The sequence below is a fragment of the Hermetia illucens genome, chromosome 5, assembly GCF_905115235.1.
Source record: "Hermetia illucens chromosome 5, iHerIll2.2.curated.20191125, whole genome shotgun sequence".
Taxonomy (NCBI): Eukaryota; Metazoa; Arthropoda; class Insecta; order Diptera; family Stratiomyidae; genus Hermetia; species Hermetia illucens.
In genome coordinates, this window is record NC_051853.1 from 8,079,951 (window position 1) to 8,107,617 (window position 27,667).

A 27,667-nucleotide genomic window follows, 5' to 3' on the forward strand; every position below is an offset into this window, starting at 1 on the left:
ATTCCAAACCCGGTTAGTCTGAAAAGTGTTATTTTAAATTTGAAAATTATGATGATGAGTATTTTTAGAAGAGCGGCTGCCACTTTTCCACGTCCTCTATGCACCATTAAAATTTATGTATTCGTTTTCCGGTTCCAATATTCAGAGGAAAAATTCAGGCCGGGTGCCTGTGGCACATGTGAGACGGCTGAGCAGAGGCACATATCTACGGTCTAGCTCTGAATTTGGACAACTATTTTTGGTTCCAAATAGACTCGAATTCAGGTAGACAAAGCATTACTATTTTGGCTCGCGGAAAGATGGATGTGTTTTAATTTCATTACGCCTGGAGAGTAGATAATATGTTTAAATTGTGCCATTGTGAACGGCGGAAGTGGACTTTTCCGAATGGAACTTTCGGGGATAATATTAACTTTATTATCGAAGCATTCAAAACAATTTGATGAAGACCCTTTTATGGGATAATGGACACTAGAATTATTTGGCATGATGACTTCACCGCGGAGAAATGCTCCATCGCTCCAAGCGTGGGTGCGGAACAATGAACCTTTCACTTGGGTCCGATTCTTTCAAAATATGCTATAAATCGAAAGTAGCACTGCAACTTGATTGGTCCCATTAGTGTCGGTCTATCATCGATTTGGAACCAAAGTGACTTTTATAGCCGCATACCCCCTAATCGATCCGTGAAGGAATTCAGCCCTTTGGAGTCTACTATCCATTTCCCACCAAACCATCTTAAAATCGCTCTACACTATACCTATTAACTCCGCATTGCATCTGTGGGCCACAAACTGAATTATTCATGGCAAAGGTGTTGAATTTCAAATGATTTTTTATGGCTATCCCAAAGTGACTGTCATTGCACTTACCTCGATCTAATCTACGTTCAATCTGTCGCCACTCTCTCATGTGTTGTATTAATACGTAGGCGGCTGCCAGGAAGAACATAAGACATGCCACGGCTACAGCTATTAGGGATACAGCCTGCCAATCTAGTGGAACCTCTTGTTGGTGATTTCCAGCCACAAGTGATTCGTTTCGTTCCTTTCGTCGCTATTGAGAAAAGACAATAAGAGAGAAAAATCTTTAGAAATATAATTGAAAATTTCTTACATATCATCATTGGGTTTAAGATTTTTGGTCTTACAAGACATAGTCATTCATATCTAGCTTAATTTGGCTCAACTAGTTTAACTTTACTAACAATTTGACAGGCCCGACGAGAGAGGGACGGAAAGGGGGATTCCCCCTGGGCCCTTTGTTTGCTTGAGGGCCTGGAAGAAAGAAAGTTTGAGCAAAGAAAGGGATACAATGGGAGGCCTCATAATTTTCATCTCAGAGGCGTATAAATTCAACTCCATCCCGTTTTTAAGGTTTTTTGTCTATCTGTCTGCCTTTTTTTTTTGGCTGGGGGAAATCCATCATGGATACGTATCTAGAATCGAGAACGCACATACTGGACTTTTACCGATTAAAACCTTTTCTCCACACTCTCCCCGCGGGACAACCGTTCTGGTATTGCTTCGCGGGGTTCTTCAGTTTATTAACTGTTCACATAATAGCTGCTTCTGCCCCTTCGGCCCCAACTATTGCATTCTACGCGGTATCCTTCTTCTTTTTCTTCAGCCTTTGTCCCGTTCACAAGCGGGGTCGGCTCGTCGTGATCGGTTTCGCCATTTGGCTCTATCGAATGCCTGATCTGGATGCAATCTCGAGGCTTTCAAATCTCCATCCAGCGTATCAAGCCACCGTTGCTTAGGTCTGCCTTTTGGTCGTTTACCATCGACTTCGATGTTCAGACCAATCTTGGCAAGTGAATTCTCGTTCGCACGAATTGCGTGACCATACCATCGAAGACGCCTCTCTCGCAACTTTTCCACGATCGGTGCAACCCCATAACGATCGCGGATATCCTCATTTCGGATGTGATCTAAACGTGTGACGCCACTAGTCCAACGTAGCATCTTCGTCTCCATTACTGCAAGACGCCGTTCATTGTCTTTTATGGTCGGCCAACACTCCGAACCATAGAGAGCGACTGGACGGACGACATTGCGGTAAATTTTAGATTTGAGACGTTCGTTGATACGTCGATTACAAAGGACACCAGTTGTGAAACGCCACTTCATCCAGGTTGCGTTAATGCGTGAAGCAATTTCATAACGCAGTTCTCCATTGGCTGATAGCGTTGACCCGAGGTATTTAAATCACTCAGTTCTGGGCAGATCACTGCCGCTTACAGTGATTGGGCCTGTTTCATGGGGATCGGTCGTCAAAAATTCAGTTTCGTTTAAATTCAATCTGAGACCGTGTTGCATGAGGCGATCATTCCATTTTTGGACAACTTGCTCGAGATCATTTTTGCTATCAGATGCTAGGAAAACATCATCTGCATAAAGCAGTGTGTAGGGCGCTGGACGTTGGATATCCCGTGTGACGGTGTCCATAACAAGGACAAAAAGGAGTGATGAGAGGGCACTTCCTTGATGAACACCAACGGAGACACGAAGCGCTTTTGATACACCCGCCATACTTCGAACTTTACTTTTCGGATTGTGGTAGAGCAATCGAACCCAGCGCACGAGTTCTTCTGGCACGAAGTTTTGTCGTAAAGCATACCAGATGAGTTCATGTGGTACACGGTCAAACGCTTTCTCTAGATCCAGAAAGGCAATGTAAAGAGGGCGATGCTTCTCACGGCGTTTCTCCATGAGTAACCGCGCAGCGTGTATTGCGTCAGTAGTTCCGCAGTTCTTGACAAATCCGGCTTGATTCACGGTTATTTCAACGATTTCGCGAATACGGTTGTCAAGAATGCGTTCAAAAATCTTCATGGTATGGAAAAGTAACCGGATCGGACGATAATTTGAACATTCTGCTGGGCTACCTTTCTTTTTCCATATTGGAACAGTGGTACTTTCTTGCCAGTCAGATGGTGGTCTACCTTCCTGAATAACCCGGTTAAAGAATTCACTGAGCCACAGTGTTGGGTCCCAGCTCTTCGCTTTCCAGAGTTCAGATGCGATGTCGTCAGGTCCCGTGGCTTTCCCAGATTTCATTTGTTTCATTGCCTCCTCGACTTCAGTTGCGCTGACTGGTGGAACTGCTCCAAATGTCGGCAATGATTGTGGAAGTGGAGGATGAGCAAATTCTTTAGTTGAAATCTGCTCGAAGTATTCTCGCCATCTATCCGTCGCGGCTCGACGGTTGGTAAGCAAAGTACCGTTCTTGTCATTAACACAACAGAAGTGTTCGATATCCTGTGTGCGTTCATCACGGCTTTTAGCAAGTCGATACAGATCTCTCTCGCCATCCCGAGTGTCCAGTTTATCGTAAAGATTTTTGAAATGGTTCGCTCGGGTGACAGCGACCGCTTTCTTTGCTTCCCGGTTGGCATTCTTATAAATTTGCCAATTAGCAGGCGTTTTATCGTCGAGAAATTGGTGGTAGAGGCGTTTCTTTTCACGGACCTTCATTTCAACATCATCATTCCAAAGCCAAGTATTTCGGTTGATGTACCGCTTACCCAGCTTGGTGACCCCGAGAGTTGCAGAGGCCGCTTTGTGGATCGTGTCTTTCATTTGGTTTCATGATTCCTCCACATTCGTAATGGTTGGTACACAGTAGATCTACTATAGGCAGCACCCTTACAAAAATGATCCCACTTGCAAATGTGCTTGCAGAAGCTTATCTGCACACATCAGAGACGCTAAACAAGGAAAAGGCATAATCTTCGTCAAATCGTATTGGTAAGAGAGAGATCGGTGAGCTTCTACTTTCTGGTACTACGGCGTGCTCACCCATATAGCAAAACGTTGTTTTACGTATTCACTTATACATAAGCAAAAACTTGCCAATCTCACCAATACATTGGCAAGTCCGGGCAGTATGTCAAACACAGCTGATCGGGTTTTCGGTACATCTCACTCATGCTCAAGGGCAAAACAATTTGAAATCGTGTGTACTCGCACTGATTTCCCCTCTTGAGGGGCAAGGGGGAGTGAGGTAGCTGTCTAGTATCTAACTGTGGGTTGGTAATCGTATGAGTGAGACCGTTTCTTCGTTCTTCTCACCAAATCGCTACCATTTAATGCGCGGCGGGCCAGCGCGTTCCTCACGCCGTTTTATCGGTGGCTTAATTCGCAGGACGGCAATCAACGGCCGATGTTGAGGTGCGATGGTCTCATAGGGAACGACTTTGCAATCAGTGACAGTGGTAAAATGTTGGCGGCTTATGAGAATATAGTCGATTTGCATTTTATTGTTCCCACTATAAAATGTGGGAAGATAAGACAATCGTTTGATGAACCATGTATTCATAAGTACAAGGTCATGGGTGTCCGCAAAATCGAGTATACGCTTGCCACCCTCATTGCGCGCTACGAACCCCTTTCCCCCATGGCACCTGTTACCGTCTGCCTTTTCACCCACATGACCATTAAGGTCGCCGGCAATGATTATGTAATCGTCAGCAGGCATGTGACAAGTCTTTTCATCGAGAAGTTGCCAGAAGGCATCTTTTTCGGCATCAGGTCGACCTGTCTGTGGTGCATACACGGTGAAGAAGTGAATAGTGCGATCAGCTGATATAATGGTGAGCTTCATCAGCCGATCATCAAATCGTTCGACTTCTTTAATGGCATCACGGAAACCCTCTGAGATGGCAATGCCAACACCATATTGAGTGTGTTGGTTACCAAAATAGAGAAGTTTGTAGCCATTTTTACCGGGTTCGCGTTCAATATCGCAGCTTTTGGCACCAGACCATCGGGTTTCTTGCAGAGCGCAGATATCAATGCGCCTTTTCCGAAGGGCTCTTGCGAGTTCCTCGATCTTTCCAGTTAGGGTACCAACATTTAGCGTACAGACACGTATTTGTTTTGTTCGTTGTGTGCGGACTAACTTGCTTACGTCCTGACGCCGTCCATGCGTCAAGAACACTTTCCCCATTTCTCGACAGGACCGGGGCCCGTCCTGCCGCGTTGACTGAGGTGGACGCCCTAGCATTTCTCCGAGGATTGTGACTCAATCCGATGATCATGTTTGTAACGACATTCTATGCATTTTCTTGGTCGACCTGTCGCGGGGCCTGTCACCAAGAGAGATCAGGTAGGATTTAGCATAGTAGAATAACTCCAACTATACTCTATTTATCTCTTTCCCTGATCTCAGCATTTTATTTTTGTTTTACTGAGGATAGTTCAGAGTACGTTGCCTCAAACCCTCCCCCTTTATCTGGGCTTGGGACCAGCATACTATGTTAATAGCATGGCGGTCTTTCAACTGGGTATATATATTAAGCAACTCATCGTGAGATCAAGCTCTAAACTTCTTTTACAATATCCTGTCTCATTTCCTCTCCTCTTATGTCCCTTCTTCCCCTCTCTGCCAACGTTCGTACCTAGTTTGGTTCATAACGGAAATACTTATTAACATTCGCTAAAATGTGCGTAAAAGGTACTTATTGAGCGTCAAAGCCGCCCTAGCTCGCGGTAACTTAAAGCCCTTTTAGTCTCACGCTCGAAATTCTAGTAATCCAACTCAATCTCCCCCTTCTTCTATCAGCTTCGCTGACTCCACTGCCAACTCCCGACAACAATCCTGCTACCTTCTCTGCACCTACTTCTCTTCTGTGTTTTCTCCCTCGAGCCCTCTATCTCTACACGTCTCATAACTGCAGACTCTTCCGAATCTCTAGCCATTCCTCTCCTTACGGCTTCCTTGGTTAAGTTTCTCATTGGTAATCTTGACCCCAATGTTGGGCCTGGTCCCGACGGGCCTCCTAATCTCTTCCTCGCTGAGTATAATCTACAACAAAAGTCTAGATGAATGCTATTTTCCCCGTCTCTAGAAAGAAACCCTTATCATCCCTATCCTCAAGAGCGGAGATCCTCCCCTTGCTGTGAAATATCGCCCCATTTCTCTTCTCGCCTCTTGCTCCAAAATCCTGGAAAGATATGTCAACGACTGGTTGACCGCGTATTTCGGTCACCTCATTGTCAAAGAGCAGCATGGTTACGTGAAACATAGATCAACTGCTTCAAATCTCCTGGTCTTTACCAACTTTGCTGCTAAATGCTTGAATTCACGACAGGAGGTACATGCTATTTATACCGATTTCTCAAAAGCGTTTGATACCGTTAACCAAAACATTCTCCTCTCTAAACTTTCATTACTAGACTTCCCTCCCTCAATCATCTCCTGGCTTTCCTCCTATCTCTCCTGCCGTTCCTGCAAAGTTTCTTTTCATGGTTACTCATCTGGTTCCTTTTCTCCTTCCTCTTAGGTTCCCCAAGGCTCTATACTTGGTCCCCTACTCTTCCTGTTTTTTATCAATGACCTCGCCTCTATCCTCACCTGCCCGTATTTGCTTTACTCAGCCGACCTTAAATTGTTTGCCTCTGTTTCGTCTTCGTTGGACTGTGCTCTCTTATAGTCCAATCTTGATAATTTAGTCCATTGGTGTTTGGTCAACAAGCTAACACTGAATGTCAACAAATGCCACTGGATGCGCTATTCCCTTAAAACCTCCCCAACATCCTTTTCCTATTCTCTCAGTGGACAACCCCTTTCACTACTGACCTCCTTCAAAGACCTGGGTGTAATATTCGACGAAAAACTTCGTTTCAATTCCCACTTCGTTGACATCATCAATAGAGCTTCCAAAATGTCTGGTTTTATCCTACGTTCTTCCTCCGACTTTACCTCAATTCAACCCTCCTTAACACTCTTCGATTCTCTTGTCAGAAACATCCTTGAATATTGCTGTGTTGTCTGGTCCCCCTTCCGCATTCGTGACTGTCGCGCTTTTGAAGTTGTACAACGCAAATTCACCCGGACCCTCTTTTACAAAAAGAACCTTCTACAGGTTGATTATCCGCCACGACTCCGCACCCTCAATCTCCCCTCCCTACAGCAACGCCGTATCTTTCTTGATATGTGTACACTTTTCAAACTCTGCAATTGTCTGATGAAATGCTCCGCCAACTCGGATATTACTTTTCGTATCGCATCGTCTCATAACACACGTAGTACGGACATTTTTGATGTACCCCTTCGCGGAGCTCGAGATTTACTTCCACTCTCCGATACCGAGGCTTTGCCGGTCCTACAATGCCCAACAGGTTGGGTCCTTTGACTCTATTTCCCTCTCTAGATTTAAGCGTAAAATAAGTCATTCACTTGCTCCTCCCTCTGAGTACAATATGTAATAAGGAATTTGCTTTCTGTGTATTGTCTTCATTAAATAAAATAATTAAAGAAAAGTTAGTTTCTCACCACCTTCTTCCTGGGCTCCTATATATAAAATACATATATGCCTATTCTATATGCCTTCTTAGTAACATTCCAGATGAAATTAACAATTTTCCAAATCAAATTAACGAATTTCTACACCAAGTTCATGAACTAGAGAAAATCATTGACAATGAATGTAGGAAATCAAAGGTTCAAATGTAAATTTGATTCGGAAAAAATGTTAATTTTATTTGAAAAGGCATGAACTAGGCGTGAAAAACTGTTAATTTGATTTGGAAAATTGTTAATTTCATCTGGAGAAATGGAAATGCTACATATCGGCATTTTCGTTCTTCCTGATTGGCATTAGCATGGTAGTAGTTTTTTGTTGAGGATGCTGGGAGTCCTGAACCCGCGCCCACTTAGTGACGGACCGGACCACTTGGGAAGCAACTTACTTCCCCTTTTGTAGTCCACGGACTCCTCTTTTTTGAGTTAAACACCCAACTTTTCAAAAAAGAACGAAAAAGTTGACTGACGGTTTCGTCCAGGGCAGGGGCAACTCATCAGACGCTGCCTCACCTCCACCTTGGGAGCAGCGTGACCGAAAGTAACGACAGATGGCAATTGCTCCACTTAAATATAATCGCAAACACATAATGGGTACGAAATCCGTGAAATCCGTCATTAGTCCAGACCTAAAGCAGGCCGAAGAAAATACTTTTTGTTGAGGATGCTGGGAGTCCTGACTCTGCACCCACTTGGTGACGGACCGGACCACTTGGGAAGCTATTTACTTTTTCTTTTGTAGTCCACGGACTCCCCAAGTTTTCAAAAAAAGAACGAAAAAATTGACTGACGGTAGTAGTGTTTTTTGTTCACTTCTTAGTGGTGTGTAGGGGGCATCCACACAGTGAGATTGTGCTTCAGTTTCATAATCATCACACTTAATGCCGTGCAAGTGATAAGCTCACAGCAGCGAAACAAACATAAGATGAACACAGACCCCCACGGTGACTGCGATACGAACTCAGAGTATCGAGGTTGGGGGGCTGACGTTCTACTCCCTCAACGATCGCGCCGATCTATTATTTTCTTTACTTTTTTCTAATCTGAGGATTTATACTGCTGTACGGCCGTATTTTCTTCAGCACCAGAATACGCGGGGAAAACTAAAAAAAACCGCATGAAGGGAGATACGACTGAAGGAGACTTCATTCATATGATCTCCAGGGCTAAAAAAATAAAGAAGGACAAAATGAAACAACACGTGGCACCGTAAGGAAACTGTTTGTCTAAATCCAGGGCGGATACGTATGATCGAGCACCAAAAGAATTCGCGCCAGTTCTCAGCGCTATAAGATCAAGTCCTAACACAGTAGAACAAAGGTGTTTTCTACATGATGGCGAAGTCCTCGTTACATTAAGTCCGAAAACAAACAAGAATATGTTCTGCGAGGCGGTCAAGGCGACCTGGAGAAAAGGCTTCTAACGTTGAGTATACGTGCCCTCTAGAAATCCAAGATCTTGCCTGTCTCAGAAGAATTCTCAAGGTCCAAAACTCGCTGTGGGAGAAGTTGCCGAACAATACGGAAGCAAATTCTTTAACAGCGGGAAAATCAAAATTGGTTGGGTACTATGTAGGGTACGAATGGAGATAGCCTCTATTAAGTGTTGTTAATGTTTTGACCATGACCCATCTGGGGAACGACTGGCCTGCCAGGAGGGCACCACCTCTCACCTGCGGTCAGGTGCTTTCTCTCCAGGGATTGTGGTGCATCTGATGAGAGCGGTGCATATATTAACGCTAGGGCGGTGTTCAGTTTTCAGGCTTTATATTTGCTAAAGTACTTTAATATTTATTGTTGGTGAATTGGTATATTTCTCTAAGCATGATGGTATTCACATGAATTTTTACAATACCTGCGCATCACCATATTCGACCACATGGTCCTTGATGTCACCTCCTGGTTTATTTTCCCTGGGAAATGTTCTTCTGACTCGTTCCTTTTGGACCTTTATCAATGTCTTTTTGGCATCCTTTTGTAGTTACGAATTTTCAGTGGACGTGGTGACCATTTCTTCTTGAATTAACTTTGTCAATTCCAAGTTATTATTCAGCGTTACTTTCGTCCCGGACAAAAACTCGAATGGCATAGTTGCAGTACTTCAGCTCATGGTGCTGTTCAGTGTTTGTTGGAATTTTTCGACGTGTCTCTCGCCGTGTTCTCCACTATTCTCAGTCAACGCACACTCTCCTTATCTGCATTAATGGGCAGAGCATCGAATGTTTTCTAGATAAATTTGTATATCTAGGAAGCGTGGTTTCTGTCGACGGTGGCACAGAACTGGATGTTGCCGGACACATTAACAGGGGATCCCTTTCACTTCTTCTTTTTCTTCAGCCTTTGTCCCGTTCACGAGCGGGGTCGGCTCGTCGTGATCGGCTTCGCCATTTGGCTCTATCGAATGCCTGATCTAGGTGCAATCTTGAGGCTTTCAAATCCCCATCTAGCGTATCAAGCCACCGTTGTTTAGCTCTGCCTTTTGGTCATTTACCATCTACCATGATCTAAACGTGTGACGCCACTAGTCCAACGTAGCATCTTCGTCTCCATCACCGCAAGACGCCGTTCATTGTCTTTTATAGTCAGCCAACACTCAGAACCATAGAGAGCGACTGGACGGACGACATTGCGGTAAATTTTAGATTTGAGACGTTCGTTGATACGTCGATCACAAAGAACACCAGTTGTGGAACGCCATTTCATCCAGGTTGCGTTAATGCGTGAAGCAATTTCATAACGCAGCTCTCCATTGGCTGATAGCGTTGACCGGAGGTATTTAAATCGCTCAGTTCTGGGCAGATCACTGCCGCTGACAGTGATTGTCCCTGTTTTATGGAGATCGGTCGTCAAAAGTTCAGTATTGTTTAAATTCAATCTGAGACCGTTTTGCACGAGGCGATCATCCCATTTTTGAACAAATTGCTCGAGACCATTTTTGCTATCAGATGCTAGGAAAACATCATCTGCATAAAGCAGTGTGTAGGGCGCTGGACGTTGGATAGCCCGTGTGACGGTGTCCATAACAAGGACAAAGAGGAGTGGTGAGAGGGCACTTCCTTGATGAACTCCGACAGAGACACGAGGCGGTTTTGATACACCCGCCATACTTCGAACTTTACTTTTCGGATCGTGGTAGAGCAATTGAACCCAGCGCACGAGTTCTTCTGGCACGAAGTGTTGTCGTAAAGCATACCAGATGAGTTCGTGTGGTACACGGTCAAACGCTTTCTCTAGATCCAGAAAGACAATGTAAAGAGGGCGATGCTTCTCACGGTGTTTCTCCATGAGTAACCGCGCAACGTGTATTGCGTCAGTAGTTCCGCAGTTCTTGACAAATCCGGCTTGATTCACGGTTATTTCAACGATTTCGCGAATACGGTTGTCAAGAATGCGTTGAAAAATCTTCATGGTATGGGAAAGTAACCGGATCGGACGGTAATTTGAACATTCTGCTGGGCTACCTTTCTTTTTCCATATTGGAATAGTGGTACTTTCTTGCCAGTCAGATGGTGTTCTTCCTTTCTGAATAACCCGGTTAAAGAATTCACTGAGCCACAGTATTGGGTCCCAGCTCTTCGCTTTCCAGAGCTCAGATGCGATGTCGTCAGGTCCTGTTGCTTTCCCCGATTTCATTTGTTTTATTGCCTCCTCGACTTCAGTTGCGCTGACTGGTGGAACTGCTCCAAATGTCGGCAATGATTATGGAAGTGGAGGATGAGCAAATTCTTCAGTTGAAATCTGCTCGAAGTATTCTCGCCATCTATCCGTTGCGGCTCGACGGTTGGTGAGCAAAGTACCGTTCTTGTCATTAACACAACAGAAGTGTTCGATATCCTGTGCGCGTTCATCACGGCTTTTAGCAAGTCGATACAGATCTCTCTCGCCATCCCGAGTGTCCAGTTTATCGTAAAGATTTTTGAAGTGGTTCGCTCGGGTGACAGCGACCGCTTTCTTTGCTTCCCGGTTGGCATTCTTATAGATTTGCCAATTAGCAGGCGTTTTATCGTCGAGAAATTTGTGTTAGAGGCGTTTCTTTTCACGGACCTTCATTTCAACATCATCATTCGAAAGCCAAGTATCTCGGTTAATGTACCACTTACCCGGCTTGGTGACCCCGAGGGTTGCAGAGGCCGCTTTGTGGATCGTGTCTTTCATTTGGTTCCATGATTCTTCCACATTCGTAATGGTTGGCAATCGTATGAGTGAGACCGTTTCTTCTTTCTTCTCACTAAATCGCCACCATTTAATGCGCGGCGGGCCAGTGCGTTCCTCACGCCGTTTTATCGGTGGCTTAATTCGCAGGACGGCAATCAACGGCCGATGTTGAGATGCGATGGTTTCATAGGGAACGACTTTGCAATCAGTGACAGTGGTAAAATGTTGGCGTCTTATGAGAATATAGTCGATTTGTGTTTTATTGTTCCCACTATAAAATGTGGGAAGATGAGACAATCGTTTGATGAACCATGTATTCATAAGTACAAGGTCATGGGTGTCCGCAAAATCGATTATACGCTCGCCACCTTCATTGCGCGTTCCGAACCCCCTTCCCCCATGGCACCTGTTACCGTCTGCCCTTTCACCCACATGACCATTAAGGTCGCCGGCAATGATTATGTAATCGTCAGCGGGCACGTGACAAGTCTTTTCATCGAGAAGTTGCCAGAAGGCATCTTTCTCGGCATCAGGTCGACCTGTCTATGGTGCATACGCGGTGAAGAAGTGAATAGTGCGATCAGCTGATATAATGGTGAGCTTCATCACCCGATCATCAAATCGTTCGACTTCTTTAATGGCATCACGGAAACCCTCTGAGATGGCAATGCCAACACCATATTGAGTGTGTGGGTTACCAAAATAGAGAAGTTTGTAGCCATTTTTACCGCGTTCGCGTTCAATGTCGCAGCTTTTGGCACCAGACCATCGGGTTTCTCGCAGAGCGCAGATGTCAAGGCACCTTTTCCAAAGGGCTCTTGCGAGTTCGTCCGTCTTTCCAGTTAGGGTACCAACACGTATTTGTTTTGTTCGTTGTGTGCGGACTAACTTGCTTACGTCCTGACGCCGTCCATGCGTCAAGAACCTTTGCCCATTTCTCGACAGGACCGGAGCCTGTCCTGCCGCGTCGACTGAGGTGGACGCCCTAGCATTTCTCCGACATTGTATGCATTTTCTTGGTCGACCTGTCGCGGGGCCTGTCACCAAGAGAGATCAGGTAGGATTTAGCATAGTGGAATAACTCCAACTATACTCTATTTATCTCTTTCCCTGATCTCAGCATTTTATTTTTGTTTTACTGAGGATAGTACAGAGTACGTTGCCTCAAACCCTCCTCCTTTACCTGGGCTTGGGACCAGCATGGCATGTTAATAGCATGGCGGTCTTTCAACTGGGTATATATATTAAGCAACTCATCGTGTGATCAAGCTCTAAACATCTTTTACAATATCCTGTCTGATCTCCTCTCCTGTTATGTCCCTTCTTCCCCTCTCTGCCAATGTTCGTACCTAGCTTGGTTCATAACGGAAATTCTTATTAACATTCGCTAAAAAGTGCGTAAAAGTTACTTATTGAGCGTCGAAGCCGCCCTAGCCCCCGGTAACTTAAAACCCTTTTAGTCTCACGCTCGAAATTCTCGTAATCCAACTCAATCTCTCCCTTCTTCTATCAGCTTCACTGACTCCAATGCCAACTCCCCACAACAATCCTGCGACCTTCCCTGCACCTATTTCTCTTCAGTGTTTTCTCCCTCGAGCCCTCCACCCTCTACACGTCTTATAACTGCAGACTGCTCCGAATCTCTTGCCATTCCTCTCCTTACGCCTTCCTTGGTTGAGTTCCTCATTGGTAATTTTGACCCCAATGTTGGACCTGGTCCCGACGGGCCTCCTAATCTCTTCGTCCCTGAGTATAATCTACAACAAAAGTCTAGATGAATGCTATTTTCCCCGTCTCTGGAAAGAGCCCCTTATCATCCATATCCTCAAGAGCGGAGATCCTTCCCTTGCTGTGAAATATCGCCCCATTTCTCTTCCCGCCTCTTGCTCCAAAATCCTGGAAAGATATGTCAACGACTGGTTGACTGCGCACTTCGATCACCTAATTGTCAAAGAACAGCATGGTTTCGTGAAATATATATCAACGGCTTCAAATCTCCTGGTCTTTACCAACTTTGTTGCTAAATACTTGAATTCACGACAGGAGGTACATGCTATTTATACCGATTTCTGAAAAGCGTTTGATACCGTTGGCCATAACATTCTCCTCTCAAAACTTTCATTACTAGACTTCCCTCCCTCAATCATCTCCTGGCCTTCCTCCTATCTCTCATGCCGTTCCTGCAAAGTTTCTTTTCATGGTTACTCATCTGGTTCCTTCTTTTCTTCCTCTGGTGTTTCCCAAGGTTCTATACTTGGCCCCTTACTCTTCATGTTTTTTATCAATGACCTCGCCTCTATCCTCACCAGCCCGTATTTGCTTTACGCAGACGACCTTAAATTGTTTGCCTCTCTTTCGTCTCCGTTTGACTGTGCTCTCTTACAGTCCAATCTTGATAATTTAGTCCGTTGGTGTTCGGTCAAAAAGCTAACACTGAATGTCAACAAATGCCACTGGATGCGCTATTCCTTTAAAACCTCCCCAACATCCTTTTGCTATTCTCTCAGTGTGCAACCCCTTTCACTACTGGGCTCCTTCAAAGACCTGGGTGTAATATTCGACGAAAAACTTCGTTTCAATTCCCACTTCGTTGACATCATCAATAGAGCTTCCAAAATGTCTGGTTTTATCCTACGTTCCTCGTCCGACTTTACCTCAATTCAGCCCTCCATAACACTCTTCAATTCCGTTGTCAGAAACATCCTTGAATATTGCTGTGTAGTCGCATTCGTGACTGTCGCGCTCTTGAAGTTGTATAACGCAAATTCACCCGGACCCTCTTTTACAAAAAGAACCTTCCACGGGTTGATTATCCGCCACGACTCTGCACCCTCAATCTCCCCTCCCTACAGCAACGCCGTATCTTCCTTGATATGTGTACTCTTTTCAAACCCTGCAATTGTCTGATGAACTGCTCCGCCAACTCGAATATTACTTTCCGTATCGCTTCGTTTCATAACACACGTAGTGCGGACATTCTAGATGTACCCTTCGCGGAGCTCGAGATTTACTTCCACTCTCCGATACCGAGGCCTTGCCGGTCCTACATGTCCTACAGCTTGGATCCTTTGACTCTATTTCCCTCTGTAGCTTTAAGCGTAAAATAAGCCATTCATTTGCTCCTCCCTCTGAGTACAATATGTAATAAGGAATTTGCTTTCTGTGTATTGTCTTCATTAAATAAAATAAATAAATAAATAAAAGCTAGTTTCTCAACATCGTCCCCCTGGGCTCCTATATATAAAATACATATATGCCTATTCTACATGCCTTCTTAGTAACATTCCAGATGAAATTAACAATTTTCCAAATCAAATTAACGGATTTCTACACCAAATTCATGAACTTTCAAGAATCTAAGAAAATCATTGACAATGAATGTAGAAAATTAAAGGTTTAAATGTAAATTTGATTCGGAAAAAACGTTAATTTTATTTGAAAAGGCATGAACTAGGCGTGAAAAACTGTTAATTTGATTTGGAAAGTTGTTAATTTCATCTGGAGAGATGGAATTTTTCCATACGGGGGTTTTTGTTCTATCCGATTGGCATTAGCATGGTAGTAGTTTTTTGTTGAGGATGCTGGGAGTTCTGAGTTCGCACCCAATTAGTGACGGACCGGACCAGTAGGGAAGCAACTTACTTCCTCTTTTGTCGTCCACGGACTCCTCTTTTTTGAGTTAAACACCCAAGTTTTCAAAAAGAGAACGAAAAAGTTGACTGACGGTAGTAGTGTTTTTTGTTCACTTCTTACTGGAGTGTGGGAAGCATCCATACAGTCAGATTGTGCTTCACTTTCATAATCATCACACTTAACACTGTGCAGGTGATAAGCTCACAGCAGCGAAACAAACAGAAGACGAACAATGACACAAATGGCGACTGGGTTACGAATCCAGGACCCAGCGAGATTGAGAGGCTGGTTCTACTCCCTCAACTACCGCGCTGTCATTTTTTATTTGTGAGTTCTTAAATTTATCTATTATTTTCTTTATTTTTTTTCTAATCTGAGGTTTTACTACTTTATAATAATAATAATCGTTGGCACAACACTCCATATTGGATCAGGGCCTTGAAGTGTGTTAGAGCACTTCATTCAAGACTACTACTTTACATGTATTTTTATAATAACTTCGCATCATTGCATTCGGCCGTTGTCTCTCTTGTATGGTCCTCGATGACACCTCCTGATTTATTTTTATCGGATAGGTATCAGTTATGAAGTAGCAATTATTTTTGAATGGCTTCATTGAATTGGCAGCTAAGCTTGTATTGTTTAGTCCCTCATTCTCTCTTACTTTGCCGTGCTGATGGAGATTACTAAGGAGAAGACTCCAGGAAACTAGAGGTGGCACTTGAAGCTAAGCGATAATCAAAACTCCAAACAAAGGTGTGACTACTGTGCCGTAGGTTGAATGGGCGACCCCCAGTTTCAACTTGCTTTGCCTCGGCAAAAAAGGGGCTATTTTCCCCGGTAAAACAAAGGCCATGGTCGCCATGAAGCCAGAAATCAAATATCTGAAATACAAAAGAAAACAACAGCACTTCGATCAAAACGATTGAACCCTGAGCGAAGAGGCAACCTTGAGCTCTTCGGTGGAGAACCTGAGTCTAGACTTAGATCCTCCGCCGACAACGTCAATATCATTTCAGTGCAGGTCCTGGTAACAATAGGTGAAATTGCCCTTCCAGGGGATTTTTGGTCAGTATTGCCACCCGATGCAGGACATTGCCTATCGGCGAGAACTTCAGGCACCATTCGGACACTATCTTACTTACGCGGTCGTCTGGATAATCTGTTCAGGTCGGTAGTTGAGATGGCAAATGCGATACTCCAGCTCGAGCAGTAGAAGCATTTTGGTACGATTGGAGACCCGGCAAGGTTTCAGTTGATACGGTTGTCGCAGAGCAGTGCTCCAGTGAGAACCTAAGTTCCACGATCTCCTCCCGCAGCCCCCTCAATCTGAGGGACGAGCGTAGAAGATCGCTCTGTGTAAGCTACGTCCGGTATTTATTTGTCGAGAGAAGATGAGGGGCGTTTTAAAGTCAGCACTAAATGTTAGAATTGCGAACTCTTGGCCGCTTTCGAGAGAAGAATCCTCCGAAGAATTTTTGGCCCCCTACATGAGGATGGGCGATTTCGTAGCCTACATAATGACGAAATCTATGAGCGATACCATGACCGTCCGGTTATGGATAAAATCCGGCTCAATAGGTTATGGTGGTCGCGTCACTTAATCCGTATGGATGAGGAAGATCCCGCCCGGAAAGTCTATAAGGGCAATATCTATGGTAGAAAAAGAAGACGGGGCAGACCCTGCCTAAGATGGAGCGATGGCGTAGGTCAGGACTCCAGACAGCTTTTAGGGATATCGAATTGGTGGACCTCGGCGCAAAACTGGGATGTCTGGAGTTCCTTATTAAGTCAGGCCTAGACCGGATACCGGTTGTTGCGCCGTTGATGATGGTGATGATGATGACTAAATGTTAGATCCGCTCTGGCTCCCTTTCTAGTTTTATGTCGAGCGGCCACTTGCCCTATGGGAACTTTGGGCATAGCTAGCGCTGGTTTCGACTCCACCTCCTCATTCTCCTCCAACTGAAGGCAGACAGAGGCTTCTTCAAAAGCCATGACGAAATAGTAAAGAGATAAAGATTACAACAAAAAAATTACGGTGAGAGTTCGCGGTATTTATGCTCCTTCCCAACTCCCAGAAAATGTTAGTCCATACAAAAAGATTCCCAGATGAAGAAGAAAGTTGACGGCCACCATCCGACCAAGTAGCCCAATCAAATCAAAGCTTTAACCGGGAAAATAAAAGGATAGAGTTGGGAAATTCTACGTTTTGTGAGGAATGTGATCGGAAACGCAGACCTAAGTCCCTCCCAGACTAGGGATGGAGTGACGGCACGGCTATCCTCCTAACTTCGACTAGTCCGGTCGAAACTCAAAGCCATGATCCAAACCAGACACCCCCAAAGTCAACAAAACGCGGCACTGAAATTTACTATTTGATGTGTCATTTGAACTAACTCATCGGCAAACATTGAAAAAGGTATTATATCCTCAACTCAGGCACCTTGGCAACAATATCAGCCTGATATGCAGAGGAATCTGAAGAGTCCTGTTTTGACCGTCAAGCTCGAACTTACAGGAGCATCCTCCTAAGTTCGTTTTGTCCTAATACTATCAAGCGCGGTGGGTGTAAACCCCAGAAGATAGCGGGAATGCCACCTCTCGAGCCCACGTTGGGTGCCAACTCTCTTACGTAAGCAACATGTGGTTGCGTCCATATCGGAGACAGAGCTTCTCGTGGGCTCAAGGGTGGAGTTGCGCTGTGCAACTCCGACGACGTAGCCCTTAGTTACGGCAAAGGTGTTAGATAGGCCTCGCATTCACCTGTATGAATGCTGAGCCTTCACTCAGTATAAACTAGTACCTTTGGGCCAGTCATGACGGGGCTCTGATTACAGTGGTATTAAGTTGAGCTAAATTGTAAATTAATTTTAGATAGTTTTAAGTGACATAAAACTTGAAAATAAAATTATTATGGTCGATGTATAATGAAAGCATAAACAAATAAAAAGCGACAGCCAGCACCAGCGAGGATATTCGTTTTTAAGGTTTTGTGTAAAACAAAAACTGGCACCGTATAACGCTCCATCGCATGCTAACCACGCCTTTAGCAGGGGAACGTTTAACCTGGCTACATTTTTTTACAATCTGCACCGATTATGAAAAAAACATATATAGGGCAAACTACAAGATTAATAGCAATGAGGTTCAACGAACATATAAGGGAAGCAAATCTGGCGAAAGTAAAAAACAGACCAACATATGCCCTCAAATCATTGATAGCCAGACACATCCAACAACGGAGGATAACCTAAGGGGCTATGATTAGACGTTTTGAGCGGAACAGTTTTTGTAAGCTGAAATAGGCTCTGATGGCAGTCAACAATCGGGCGCGGATTTTATCATCATCAATTTTCGACTCTAAGTAGGGGCAATTATCAACGGTTTCAAAGTTGTAGTCTCCTATCTATATTTTTCCCGTTTGACCAGTGCTGTGATCTGGATGAAGGCAGTTTGTACGTCCTCGGGTCGTTCTTCCCATGATGACGGTATCGTCAGCATAGGCTAGTAGTTGGGTGGACTTAAAGAGAATCATACTCCTCGCATTTATCTCAGCATCACGGATCAGTTTCTCCAGGGCCAGGTTAAAGAGGACGTATGATAGAGCATGCCTTTGTCGTAGACCGTTGTTGATGTCGAACGGTCTTGAGAGTGATCCTGCTGCTTTTATTATATCTGGCCTCGCACATTGGACAGGGTCAGCCTAGTTGGTGAAACTGTACACCCTGACTATGCTATTAATTGCATTATTATTTTACAATTAAAAAACAATGGATTAATTGTAGCTCACGAATCATATTCGCATTAATGGACAGAGTATCGAAAGAGTCGATCAATTTGTATATCTAGGAAGCATGGTTTCTGCCGACAGTAGGACTGAACTGGATGTTTCCTGACACATTAACAGCCCAAAATCCGCTTTCGTGGGTGAATTCTACTGTTACCCAAAAAGTTCCAAGCTTTCGTTGATATCTACCTGCGTCGTTTCATCGTAGTACGCTGCCCTAACACTATCTCAAACGAACAACTTGGTCGCCACACAGGCCGGCCACTCGCACGCATTGTGATCGGAAGTGGTAGTGGATAGTCCCACAGTTTAAGGAGGGGCGACAATTGTATTGCGGGCCGTATAGTGGAATCCACTCTACCAAGATGGCGACGAATGGATCGTCCCAAAGGCACTTGGCGCAGAACAGTAGAGGACAAGTGCGAGCGTCTCGGAAGGTCGTGAGGGGTACTGAAGGGCATTTCAGGTAACTGCAAGCGATGGTTCGTAGGTGTGGTTAACGTTCTATACCCCACTAAGGTCGAGTAAACCTAAATTCGACTAAATATAAGTGACCATGTTCCAAGTAAAAGACTATTGAACAACAAAATCAGAAAATCTTTGTAGAAGGTTGTAAGGGTTGTAAGGTACAGATGTACATATATCAATAAGATTTATTTGTTGATAGATAGATCGACTACTTACCTCTTTCCAGTTCGGTTCGGTTTTTGATAATATCGTCATGTCAATCTTCAAATCGTGGATACTACCACATATCGTATCCCGATGGAGTTGACATGGCCTTATGGCTATTAATTGTCCAGAACATTTTGAACACTGGACACATTTATCATTAACTGAATCCCACCAGCTGTCGCTTTGGCAAGGTGATCCTTGGCTCGAGGAACATTTCGTTAGTAAAACTAATGCAAGAAAGGCGAGTAGTATGTGATGATTGATCGTTGTTAATAATAGTTGTGGCATAATCTGTAAAGAAAGGAGAAAGGGTGAGTATTGTGATTAATTAATAAAATGAGTTTAATAAATTATGGCAAATGATAGTCTTATTTCACTTTGAGAGATGATTTCGCAACGGAAATTTATCCACGGCTCTTTCAACACCCTCTGGAACCGATCAAGAACTGAACATCAATGAATGAGCTAAAGTGATCTATGCCAGCCACTATATTATCAGCAATCAGGAAAAATAAGATATTTTGTCGAACTTCCATAGTACGTGTATCTACGCATATATGTAAGCATGTCTACCTGCCACCCTGCTGGTACTAATGCTAGAAAACAGCGGATGTTTAACAGGAGGAAATTTCTAGAAAATCTTACTTCGTATTAAGAAAATTCATGTTTACATTTCCAACATGAACTGGCTGCTCCATTTAATGGTCCATTTTAAGATTGTGCGAAAAAAACAGATCGCATTGGATGCATATGTATAGACAGCGACGCGTGTGCGAAATGATTCCGAGTTTTTGAATTATAATGTAAACAATCCCTGCTAGTGTTTTCCTAAATTATATTCGCCTCAGTCGACTCAATTATTTATTTATTTATTTATTTAATGAGGACAATACACAGAAAGCAAATTCCTTATTACATATTGTCCTCAGAGGGAGGAGCAAGTAAATGGCATATTTTGCGCTAAAAGCTAGAGAGGGACATAGAATCAAAGGAACCAAGCTGTAGGGCATTGTAGGACCGGCAAAACCTCGGGATCGGAGAGTGAAAGTAAATCTCGAGTTCGGCGAAGGGTACATCAAAAATGTCCGCATTACGTGTGTTATGATACGAGGGGATACGGAAAGTAATATCCGAGTTGGCGGAGCAGTTCATCAGACAATTGAAGAGTTTGAAAAGAGTACACATATCAAAGAAGATACGGCGTTGCTGTAGGGAGGGGAGACTGAGGGTGCGGAGTCGTGACGGATAATCAACCCGTGGAAGGTTCTTTTTGTAAAAGAGGGTCCGGGTGAATTTGCGTTGCACAACTTCAGACTACACAGCAATATTCAAGGATGTTTCTGACAAGGGAATTGAAGAGTGTTAAGGAGGGCTGAATTGAGGTAAAATCGGAGGAGGAACGTAGGATAAAACCAGACATTTTGGAAGCTCTATTGATGATGTCAACGAGGTGGGAATTGAAATGAAGTTTGTCGTCGGTCTTTGAAGGAGGTCAGTAGTGAAAGGGGTTGTCCACTGAGAGAATAGGAAAAGGATGTTGGACTGTAAGAGAGCACAGTCAAACGGAGACGAAACAGAGGCAAATAATTTAAGGTCCTCTGCGGAAAGCGAATACGGGCTGGTGAGGATGGAGGCGAGGTCATTGATAAAAAACAGGAAGAGTAGGGGTCAAGTATAGAGCCTTGGGGAACACCAGAGGAAGGAGAGAAGGAACCAAATGAGTAACCATGAAAAGAAACTTTGCACACGGTATGAGAGATAGGAGGAAAGCTAAGAGGTGACTGAGGGAGGGAAGTCTAGTAATGAAAGTTTAGAGAGAAGAATGTTATGGTTAACGGTATTAAAGGCTTTTGAAAAATCGGCATAAATAGCATGTACCTCTTGTCGTGAATTCAAGCATTTAGCAACAAAGTTGGTAAAGACCAGAAGATTTGAAGCCGTTGATCTATGTTTCACGAAACCATGCTGCTCTTTGACAACGAGGTGACCGAAGTGCGCGGTCAACCAGTCGTTGACGTATCTTTCCTGGATTTTGGAGCAAGAAGCGAGAAGAGAAATGGGATAGTAGTTCACAGCAAGGGAAGGGTCTCCACTCTTGAGGATAGGGATGATAAGGGTCTCTTTCCTGAGACGGGGAAAGTAGCATTCATCTAGACTTTTGTTGCAGATTATACCCAGGGGGAGGGAAATGTGTTTTCTACAGTTAAGGAGGAAGAGATTAGGAGGCCCATCGGGGTCAGGTCCAACATTGAGGTTAAGATTACCAATGAGGAACTCAACCAAGAAAGGCGTAAGGAGAGGAATGGCGAGAAATTCGGAGCAGTCTGCAGTTATGAGACGTGTAGAGGGTGGAGGGCTCGAGGGAGAAAACACTGAAGAGAAGTAGGTGCAGAAAAGGGTCGAAGGATTGTTGTGGGGAGTTGGGAGTGGAGTCAGCGAAGCTGATAGAAGAAGGGAAAGATTGAGTTGGATTACGAGAATTGCGAACGTGAGACCAAATTGGTTTTAAGTTACCGCGGGAAACGCCGGCTTCGACGCTCAATAAGTACCTTTTACGCGCTTTTCTGATCATTAACTTCACAGTAGAGCGTATAGCCTTAAAGTCAGCAAGGTCGTCGTCATTCTTAGAAGCCCGAAACGTCTTTCGCAGTGTGTGTTTCAAGCGAATGTTAGTAAGAATTTCCGTTGTGAACCAAGTTTGGTACGAACGTAGGCAAGGAGGCGAAGAGGGGACATAACAGGAGAGGAGATCAGACAGGATATTATAAAAGGTGTTTAGAGCTCGATCACACGATGAGATGCTTAATATATGTACCCAGTTGAAAGACGCTAAAGCTGAGTGCAGACCGTCAAAGTAGGCTTTACGGAAGTTGGACTTAGTGGATTTATTCTTGGTTTTGGGTTTTGAACGAGGGAGCTCCGCTTCAAATTCAACCACCGTGTGGTAAGCATCAGTTTTGACATACGGAGATGTGCAACGAAATAAAGAGAGGTGGCGCTCGGGGAGGTTGGAAAGGAAGAGATCGAGAGTGCGGCCCAAGGAGTTTTTGGTGGTATTAAAATTCAAGGCAGAGCAAGTGTTCATAAAGGAAGAAAGTGGGAGGAAAGAATGGGATAGGTTGTTGAAAGGAATTGGAAAGCTAGGATGGTTAGGCCAGTGGAGCATGGGGAGGTTGAAATCTCCGCAAAGGAAGAAAGGGAGGGAAGGGAATCTGACGGTAAGGAGTTCAGACAAATTGTCAAACAATTCTTCATACAGGTGAGAAGGGCCAGCACAGGCGACATATACGCAAGATACAATGAACGGGAGGAAGTTGGACGGGGAGACACGAACACAACACAATCAAAAAGAAAGCCAGAGGAGGAGAAGACGAGTTCGGCGGGGAGTATATCTTTTATTGCAATTAGGACCCCACCGCCGGTGGACGAGAAGCATCCCGGTCCCTGCCACAGCGAAAAGTGGAGTACCCTTCGGGGAGCTGGGAGTTTAATATGGCATCGTCCAGCCAGGTTTCCAGGTTTCGGAGATACAGATGGCATGGTGTTGCTGAGCCAGCGTGGATAAATCAAAGGCCCTCAGCTTGGTTCTTAAACCCCTAACGTTCTGATGAAACAGACGGACAGTAAACTTGGATCCAGTTATACAGCCCGCCGAGGCCGGGGGGTTGCCCTGAAATTTACCCACGAATTGGGGCGCTTATATGGCTTGATGAATACACCTTCAGGCCAGAAAGAATGTTTGCCGAGGACGTCAACTTCGTGTGGATAAGTAACCGTGAAAGATGCAATCACCCGGTTGGTGCTATTGTTTTTTGCCAGTTTGACGCAGAACAAAGGAGAAAGTAAACGAACTTTGCTCTTCATATATTCCAGAACATCGTCCGTAGAAGTTGTGAACGCTAGCCTGGAGATGAAGAGCTGTTTAGGTGGGGATGTCACCTTTACCTTGGGGCCACTGGTATGGATGGATGAAGTGCCAGGATATATTGCAGCGGCGGGACGTGGAGCTTCGTTGGCGACAGGAACGATGCTAAGAAGTGGGGGGGCTGCGTTCCAATTCGTGACTTGCTGAAGAGGCTGCGGATATTGTCCCGTTGTAGGCGTGATGGAGCGAGACACGATCGGAGGTGGAAGCAACCCTGATGTAGGAAGACATTGCAGACGAATTCAACACAAATTGAGAGGCCTGGTGCATAGATTCCTGAGATGATGTTGAGGCTACACTGTTATGCACAGTAGGAAGTGCCTTTTCGGAAGTCACAGTCTCGTCTGACGAATTCCTGAGCCCTCGGGAACACGTAGATGACGACGTCGATCCTTGCATTTTTGGTATTGCACCAGTGTTGCGGTTCACGTTTTCGGCGGAATTCAGTGATTGTGCTGAATCGGTGGGTTTGATATGGGTATCCTTGGCAGAAGGAGAAGTAGATACAGCTGAAGATACAGTAGAAACAGTAGAAGCCGCCGGTAGAGGAAGTCCATTTGACTTTGGTACCAAAGCGGAAGTCTCCACGGGCCGCTGAATGGCTGCCAAGGTCGCGGACAGTTTGCAGATGTGTGCCCATAATCCAAACCAAATGTTACAGATGTTTGAATTATGGGCACACATCTGCAAACTGTCGGGGACCTGACAGAAGGGCAACATGCCGTAAATGCGGTCAGGCAGGCCATAAAGCGAACACCTGCAATAAAAAGGAAAGCTGCGTCCTATGCAGAGACCGTGGCGCGACTGATGAGAGCATTGCGTACACTGCGGGATCGGGACGGTGTCCAGTTTTCAGAGCAGAACTGGAAAGAGCTAGGATACGGTCAACATGATTCGCATCTTACAAATCAACATTCATCGGAGTGCAACCGCTCACGAGTTGCTAGCGCAGTTCGCTGCGGAGACCAAAGCTGATTTAGTACTCATCAGTGAGCAGTACCGAAACAAGGGCCCAGTTTCATGGCACCCAGACATATCAGGTACCGCTGCCATCTGGGTTCGGGACGGCACCCTCCTGGGGGTTCTTGCCCAAGGCCGAGGGGACGGCTTTGTCTGGATTCGGTGTTCAGGGATAACGTTTTTTAGTGTCTATCTTACGCCGAATGAGACGATGCTGGACTTTCGTCGGAGGCTTGATGCTTTGGACGACGCTATCTTAGGCACGGATGGGCGGATCCTGGTCGGGGGTGACTTCAATGCTAGAGCACTTGAATGGGGCATGCCTCACACAGAATCCAGAGGGAAACGAATTCTGGAAATGGCGGCGAGAACAGGACTGGTAGTTCTAAACACCGGATCCACCTCAACGTTCCGGCGGATGGGCTGCGAAGGAAGCATTCCAGACGTAACCTTCGCGTCGGAATCACTGGTGTCGCTGGTGGACGGGTGGCGAGTTCTGGAAGACTTTTCGGCAAGTGACCGCCAATACATTGCTTTCGAAGTGGTGGACACAAACTCTCGGTGTGCGCCACCAGAGCGATCTTTCTGTGTATGGAACGTCGCGAAAGTGAACACCGGGAAGTTTGTCGAAACTCTGGGAACAGGTGAGGCCACGCCGAAGGGTACTCATGGGGGCGGTGGCGCCGCAGCTAACACTGTCGTAAATTCAGTTATGAACCTGATAACGACGGCCTGCGGAGCCTCCATGCCCAGGAAGACATCGAGGCGCGGCAAATCTTCCATGTATTGGTGGACAGTGGAAATCGCAGAGCTCCGGAAGGAGTGTCACAGGCTCCGCCGCTTAACACAACGTCTAGGCGACCGGGGGGAGTCATGTACCATAATGATGGAGTACAAATCAGCCAAAAGGAGACTCCGCAGCGCAATAAACAAGAGCAAAGCTCGCTGCTGGCAAGATCTGGTCGACGAGGTGAATGGGGATCCGTGGGGACTCGGTTACAAACTGGTAACCCGAAAAATCGGGCTCTGCGGAAACCCTGTTCACTTAAGGCGAGCAGATGGACCGCATTGTGAGGTCACTCTTCCCTGCGCACCCCGTATGGGATGGTGACGTCGGCGCGGAGAGCGCAGAAGATTGTCCACTTTTCGCTATAAAAGAGTTGGAACAGGCAGTCCTTTCTATGAAAAATAAGAAGGCGCCAGGACCCGATGGTATTCCAGCAGAGGTATACAAACTGGTATTCCAACACCGGCCAGACCTACTGCTCGGCGCATTCAACGCTTGCCTGAAAGAGGGTATTTTCCCTGCTCGTTGGAAAGTTGCGAGGCTTGCGCTGATCCCTAAAGGGAAAGGCGATCCCGAATTGCCGTCTTCATACCGCCCACTATGTATGCTTGACACTGTTGGGAAAGTGCTCGAAAAGCTCATCAGAAGTAGACTCGCTGCCGGAGATTTATCTTCCCCGCAGTTTGGTTTTAGGGCAGGGAGATCGACAATTGATGCTGTCATGCAGGTCGTGGACGCCGTTCGACGAGCAGAGGCACATAGCCGCCGAACTCGACGGGTGGTGCTCCTCGTAACGCTTGACGTCAGAAACGCCTTCAAGTCCGTAAGATGGAAAGACATTCTAGGCACACTAGACAATACCTTCAACGTGCCGAAGAAGAAGAAGAGATAGCTCTTACGGATTTTGAGGGACTATCTGAGGAACCGCTCCCTGCTCTATGAAACCCTAGAGGGTCAAAGGTGGATGGAGGTCACATCTGGGGTAGCACAGGGATTCATCCTAGGGCCGGACCTCTGGAACGCTACCTATGACAGTCTACTTAAACTCGACATGCCAGCAGAGTCGCGCCTGGTCAGCTACGCAGATAATGTCGCAGCGCTGGTCCCTGGACGCACTGTCGAACAGGCGCAAAGCAGACTCGGCATATTGGTGCGACGAGTAAGCGGATGGAAGACTACTCATGGTTTTAACCTTACACTGGAAAAAACCGAAGTAGTCATCCTGACTAAAAAGAGAATTCCGATCCTGCGTCCCATATCGTTCGGCGAGTCGACAATCGAGTCAAAATCAGGGGTAAAGTACCTTGGGTTGACCCTTGACTCAAAGATGAGCTTTTCTGAGCAAATCCAAGCAGCAGCGAACAAGGCTGCGGCTGGAGTTTCGGCGTTAAGTACGCTAATGGCAAAGATTGGGAGTCCTACATCTAGTGGGCGACGTCTCCTGATGAGTTCAACGCAGTCTGTCCTGCTCTACGGCGCAGAAGTATGGGCTGACGCTCTTAACAAGGAGGTATATGGTAAACGCCTCGCCCAAGTACAGAGACGGGGAGCTTTACGGGTGGCGTCTGTGTACCGCACTGTCTCTGAACCGGCCGCGATGGTGATCGCGGGAGTTATCCCTGTTGCCCTTCTTGCTAGGGAGCGTCAGGCCATATACAAACGCAAGGGAGATGAGCCAAGGAAGGTGGTTGCTCGCGAAGAACGGCAACACACTCTAGACGAGTGGCAGCTCTTTTGGCAAAATGAAAATAGAGGCAGATGGACTGCGCGGCTCATCGGCAACTTAGGCGCGTGGCTGAATCGGAAGCATGGTGAGACTAACTATTTCCTTACCCAATTTTTATGTGGGTATGGAAGTTTTCAGTCTTACCTGCACAAGATTGGAAAGGCGCGTTCTCCGGATTGTGTGTTTTGCAATGGAGTTGTGGACGACGCCCACCACACTTTCTCTTCTTGTGGAAGGTGGGATGGGGTTCGTCAGCAGCTCTATTTAAACACAGGGGATCTCTCTCCAGACAACATTGTGGAAGAGATGCTGAGGACTGCTGACAGGTGGAACCGTGTTGCCCATTACGTTCAGGCCCTTCTCGTTGCTAAGAAGATAGAACTCGACCGGTGGAGGAGCCGGATGGCAGGGGGTTCCTTGAACTGACAGTTCCCTTCCTCCTCTCCTCTCCCGTTGGTGAAAGGAATTCCCTGATTTGAAGGCTCCGCAAGGCGGGAGAGTTCGGGGACTAGCCCGAAGTCATGTGACAAACGGTTCTAGGCTAGCTCTCTGACGATGGGGAGGTGTTTAGTTGGTAGTCCGACGACGTACTGAATCGGGAGTCCAACACCACTGTGTGCGTAAATGCATTCACCTACCCTAACCGAAAAAAAAAGGTCGCGGACTGTTTGTTAAGCAACTGTATTGACTCAAATGTATCAATTAAGCC

General features: G+C 45.6%; 1 protein-coding gene across 1 annotated transcript in view; it reads right to left on the minus strand.

Annotated features, from left to right (window-relative positions):
* Positions 1-27,667, minus strand: part of LOC119658362 (tumor necrosis factor receptor superfamily member wengen) — a 60,052-nt gene that overhangs the window by 16,862 nt on the left and 15,523 nt on the right. Inside the window, exons 2-3 of the mRNA XM_038065722.1 lie at positions 19,570-19,851; positions 873-1,056 (exon numbers count right to left, since the gene is read on the minus strand). Coding sequence (XP_037921650.1) covers positions 873-1,056; positions 19,570-19,851 — 466 coding nt within the window. The remainder of the gene's footprint in view (positions 1-872; positions 1,057-19,569; positions 19,852-27,667) is intronic.